At 32.3% G+C, this 6000-nt stretch overlaps 1 protein-coding gene across 1 annotated transcript in view; it reads right to left on the reverse strand.

Moving 5' to 3' along the window:
* Positions 1 to 4276, reverse strand: part of LOC145283692 (suppressor of fused homolog) — a 48162-nt gene extending 43886 nt beyond the window's left edge. The window contains exon 1 of the mRNA XM_080132718.1: positions 3779 to 4276. Coding sequence (XP_079988844.1) covers positions 3779 to 3966 — 188 coding nt within the window. The 5' untranslated portion in view covers positions 3967 to 4276. The remainder of the gene's footprint in view (positions 1 to 3778) is intronic.
* Positions 4277 to 6000: the final 1724 nt, after the last annotated feature.

The raw sequence follows: 6000 nt of genomic DNA on the forward strand, positions 1-6000 counted from the left end.
TCCTCATCTTTCTTAGTTGTTTCATGATGTTTCGACCAACTATTCCTCTGGCCTTCAGAGTCCGTGGCACAGTGGATAGAGATGTTAAATCTCTATGGTTTGAGGTGAGAATTGTCTGAAGATAGCGGTTTCAATCCTACCCAAAGCCGGCCAGAGGCTTACTTGGTCAAAACATGGCGAGACAACAACAACTATGGATGACAGTAATTGCTGAGAATGCAGGAGATTAAATTGTATAGAATAAAATTAATGTATACAAAAAACATAGTAGCTTTGATTGAGATGTATTTTTGATATTTAAGAAGGAGAGAGAGGTAGTCACATATAACATATGTTTTTCCCATATGTTTATAGACAACTTGTCACACTAAAAGCAAATAAAACAAATGTATAAGCAGGATATATAAGTACTAGGCAAAGTGCTGATCAATACAAAATCTTTCAGGTACTATTGCATAAATGTTACACTTACTCTCTCGCATAAACTAGTAGGAATACTCATCCCAAGATGGGCTCATAACAGGGAGACACATATGGAATCTTTCACGGATATAGATCAGACCATAAAATATGTCAAGGCAATCTAAAAATATCCTGCCAAGGTGAAAACAGTAAAAAATAAATCTTATAAAGTAGAGCAACAGTAACACTATTCACCATTTCTTTGACATTAATAGCAAAGCAGATGCTTAATTTTGTTTTGACGTTTCTGAATTTTTGAGATGAGGATTCGTAATTCGTATTATTTGGATTCTTTTGACTAATTCTCATCTTGAGTGTGATTTTCACCACATTTCGGTTGATGTAACCTCCAACTTTCTTCAGATATATCTTGTTGAAATCGGGAATGTTTCTGTCGAACTTGGGAATTTGCATGGAATTTTGAGTCGAACCCTTTATTTCACAGGGGTAGCATGCTCTTGTTCTGTCAGCCATGACTGGATAGAGGTCCTAAGTAAATCACAGGTGTATTTTGTTTTTATAATAAAAATAAAAAATACAATTGCGAATTACTTAGGACCTCAATCCAGTCATGGCTGACAGAACAAGAGCATGCTACCCCCATGAAATAAATAATGGGTTCTGCTCGAAATTCCGTCTAAATTCCCGAGTTTGATAGAAACATTCCCCGAGTTCAACAATAGTAATTTCTTTTTAATTAATATAATTAATGAACACAAATTTTGGCTATGTATTTAAATGCAAACACATATCTTCCAATTAAAAGGGTAATGACTTACACATTGTTTTTAATATTAAACAAATATTTATTTCAATAAAAAAATGCAACAGCAAACATAATAAGCAAATAAAATAAAATAAAAATGAAAGTAAAAAGTAATGTAGGATATAGAAAGGGACAAAACAAAACATTGTCCCATAACTACCAATAACCTTAAGTCCAAGTGGCAACATACACCTCGAAAAAAAAAAAAAAAAAAAAAAAAAAAAAAACTAAGAAAGAAAACATGGTACTCATGCAGAGAGTGATCTGTGCTGAAATAAGGTTATTATTTAAAAAGCCATTCTTAACATGGAGAGGGGAGGGTGTTTTGTACCTATTCTGTACTTTAACCTTACAATTGAATAAAAAAAAACATATAAAACTTTAATTAAACCTGGAAAAACGATTTAAAAAATAGCGCAGATCACTCTCTGCATTAGCACCGAAAACATTAATATTTGCAAAATAAAATAAATCAGGAAAAAAATAATCAGAAGATAAATTAATATTTGCATAAATTTGCTGTCATTGCTGCAGAAAAACAGACAAAACTGATGGGTACATATACACTTTTGTTACCGAGCTGAAATAATAACATTATTTAGAAAGCCATTCTTAACATGAGAGGGGAGCGTTTTGTAATTATTTTAGGCGGACGTTTATGAAATTGACCCTGCAGAGCACTGCACCTCTCAATTCCACAATTTACACTTTTTGTTTCTTTGTTCACATTAATCTCATTGATTACAAACTTAAGATGTTTTGCCTGTACACATTATTTCCCATACAATTTTGCAAAAGGTCCATTCTTGGAGTGGACATTTTCTTATAGTTGGAATTCTTTCAATCGAGACAGCGCGGATGATATAGATAAGATAGATGAGAGAGAGAGGGGGGGGAGTGGAAGGGGATTCAAGAAAGTTCCCTTTCTACCCCCCCCCCCATTTTTTAGACGGGAATAAAGCGTAAGATAGTCGCAATAGTTTTTTTCTGGGATGGCCACAAAGTACGTGTTCAATTTAGTAGAACGTTATAATTGACAACTGATCCCGATGATAATAGTTATAGTTTTTTTTTTTTAGTTTTTTTTAAATCTGAAAGTTTGTAATCGATGATATTAACGTGAAAAAAAAAAGTGTTAATTGTGGAATTTAGAGGTGAGGGTCAATTTCCTAAACGTCCGTCGTATATATAATTTTTAATTTTGACGTAAAGAAGAAAATGAAAGTGTTTTTTAACAAAGAAAATTGTTTAAATTTCATATTGAAAAGAATTGAATCCGGAAGATTCTCCTCCCCACTCGTGAAAACAAAAGTACATATTTTCTGAACTTGTTAGTAGGATTTTGAAAGTTAAATTTAATTCTTACAGTACTGTTTACTTAAATTATTAATTGAACCTACCAAAACTATAGCTAATTGTTAAGTGTTGAGATAAAAGGCAAATTTATTTTGGTATTTTTTTTATTTTAAATTCAATATTTTATTTTATCGAGAAAAAAAATTTTTTTTAAGTAAATGTAAATGAATTAAACAAAGGGTACGGGCCGTACTATTTTTCTTTTTTTAGAGAGGATTTTCAAGTTAAATTCAATTTTTACGTTATCCTTTGTTTATTAAATTGTTAGGTGAAAGTACAGTTACAAAACGTCTTCCCCCTCCTCATGTTAAGAATGGATGGTAAATTTTTACGACCTAACCCAGCGTAGTATAAACACCCCTCAACCTCCCATGTTAAGAACGGCTTCCGGAATAAACACTTCCAACCTCGAAAGCCGTTCTTATCATGAGGAGATTGGGAGTGTTAATACTACGCTGGATTAGGTCGTAAAAATGTACTGAATGAATTTCTAAACAATAACGTCATTATTTCAACACGGTCCGTGTTCTAAATAAGTACCCAAAGAAGAGTTTTTGTAATATATAGATCTTCCTCCTCCACCCCGCCGGATTAGGAGTTACAACAATCGAAAGGCAATCAGTGATTGCCTTTCGATTGTTGTAACTCCTAATCCGGCGCAATCACACAAAATTAAACTCCGGTTCCTGAAACACACCACGTTTGTTTTTATCCTGTACGTGTGAATAAAAAAAAAAATAAACAAAATAACACTAGAAAAACAATAATTACAAAAATGAATAAAATAAAAGGCAACAACAACAACAACAACACACACACAATACAACAACGTAAATACCAGTAAACAAAAATAAAATGCAATGTAAATAAATCAGCAATTTTCTTTTTTCGTTTTAGAAACCCGGGTTCAATTTTGTGTCATCGCCTTTCAGCTGTCGTTACCAGATTTTACAGAAATAATATTGTCATCCATGGGGGTCAATCTATAGAAGCACATTAAATTTAAAAGAAATTATAAAACTAAATAGTAAAACAAACAAACAAAAAGAAAACAAGATCTTCAGAGAAAACAGACAAAGAAACAAGAAAGAAAAATGAACTGTTTGTTGTTGTTGAATTTTGTGTGTGTCTTTGTGTGATACTTTTATTTTGTTGATTCCATTTATTTATTGTTTGTCCATTTTGATGCCTTACCAATATTTCGTGAGTGCCGTGACTTGTAATGGATTTGGTTGATCTGGATAAGTCCTTCGACAAGTTGCATAGATGGACTCAAACCCAGGAGGGGTCATGTGTAAATTCAACGGATAAGATGACGATGAGGAAGAAGAAGACTTCAAACCATCCTCCATTTTATTATTGTGTGATGTCGTTGATGACATTTTCTTATTTAGTCAAAAACGACGACAGTCTTCTTTTCAAAGAAACAAAACAAGTTTTCACTCAATAATAATAATAATAATAATAATATATAAAAAAAATGTCTACCGCTAGAGTTCCAAAGTTAGCTTCAAGTTATAAAAACATTTTTTGTCTGGGTGGCCATTAAAGATGGATAGTAATCCAGAAAAGTTTCACATAAGTTTTTTTTTTCTGTAAAGGTCAAAAGTTTTCCAGCGAAACACTTTGTTTCTTCAGCCGAAACTCAGCAATGTTCCATTTTAAGACAAGTTGAAGTAAACTTGTCCTCTCAACAAGACCACCCACAAACTAACTACCAGAGTTATCTGACTTTGTAATTCCAATTTTTTCGACCAGACGGCGACACTTGCACAAGGACCACCACGGCGACTGCTACAAAAAAGACTTATTTACTTGCCTCATATCGCAAGCAACTTTACTTTTAAGATTCTGTCATAAAGTAATCTTTACAAAAGTTTTCATTAGCAACTGCATTATAAAACACATCTTAAAAATTTAACTAACATGAACAGCAAAACAATATATCGCCATCCAAACCGATCATATAAAACATTAAATGTAAAGCAACTTTTAAAAATTTATTTCTTTGTCATCTTATAAAAATTTATTTCTTTGTCATTTTATAAAAACATTTTCACACTTCCAGATCTTATAATTAATCTGTAGAGTATGTTTGTATTCATTACTATATTAAAAAAACAAAACAAAAAACTTGGATTCTAAAGTTAAAAGATTAAAGCCAAAATATTTTCTATATAAAAATAACTATAATAATAAATTGAATAAAGTAATAAAATTAATTCAGTGAACGGAACAGTTTAACCCTACTTCTATGTCCTCTTATAAAGATTAAAATCATATATATTATGCTTCTTAACATCTCTTTATTCCAATTTTGATTAAAATCCATTAAATAATTTTGATTCTAAAAGATTGTATAAACTGCAAGGTTTTTAAGAAGAAATTGAAATTCAAGGAATCTTTTTTAATTGTTGTCTAATAACTATGAATCTAATTTAATGCAAATCGGAAATATTTGAATTTTCAAACTGAGCTTGTTCCAATATTATGCACTCTCACAACCTTTTAAAAATACTCCAAAGAAACTAAAAGTTTGTGAATATCCATTATTTCATGACTAATATGCCTGGTTTCATCAAAATCATAGGAATTTGATTTTTTATAAAACGTACATATACAGGGTGTCCGGGACAAATTTGATGTGTAACGGTTGAATCACAAAGTGATTCTTACGAATGTTAAAAAGCTACCCTTTTTCTTTCTTTGCTTTGTTGAAATTTAATTGCTGCCCTTTTTCTTTCTTCACTTTGTTGAGATTTGCGGTTTTCATCAAATTTGTTTTCACAGAAATGCATGAACTTAAAATATCTCCCCACTGATAAAAATCGTTTCAGGCTCCAAAAGTAATACATATATGTGAAAATAGTAAGCTGAGGCAAAGTTAGAATCTCGCATAAAACAAACATTCAAAAGCTAGAGAGGGAGACAACACCAGCCAGTGATATCTGAAGACACTCAAGAATGTTGCTTAACAATACTTCCTCAAGTCCTTTGGGTCAAGAGAGACAAGTTGCAAAAGAAAGGGGTTCAATGGCACACATATCAGCTGCAGCAGTCACAAATAAAGATCTATTTTCTTTATTTTCTTTTATTTTGCCCGCCCCCATTGAGTGATTCAGAAACAAACTGACCAATCAGCTAGTAGGACACATTGATTTCCTCTGTCTCCTAAGGAACTTTTTTAGTCCCTTTGCAAACCTCAGTCAGCCAGCAGAGAGAACCTGGCAAGCAACAAATGCAGACTCTACTCTTTCACCCCTGTCCACTGGACACTCCAGCATAGACGATTTTCACTGAAGATAAATTCTACTGATCTTGGACCCCACTAAGGAGTCTGACTGATATGGCTAAAGAACTTTCTACTCCTTTTTTTGCCAACTCGGACACAGTCCAACTTTCAACTTTTCAAATAA

Source organism: Euprymna scolopes, chromosome 8, assembly GCF_053919585.1.
Source record: "Euprymna scolopes isolate OS-2025 chromosome 8, ASM5391958v1, whole genome shotgun sequence".
NCBI lineage: Eukaryota > Metazoa > Mollusca > Cephalopoda > Sepiida > Sepiolidae > Euprymna > Euprymna scolopes.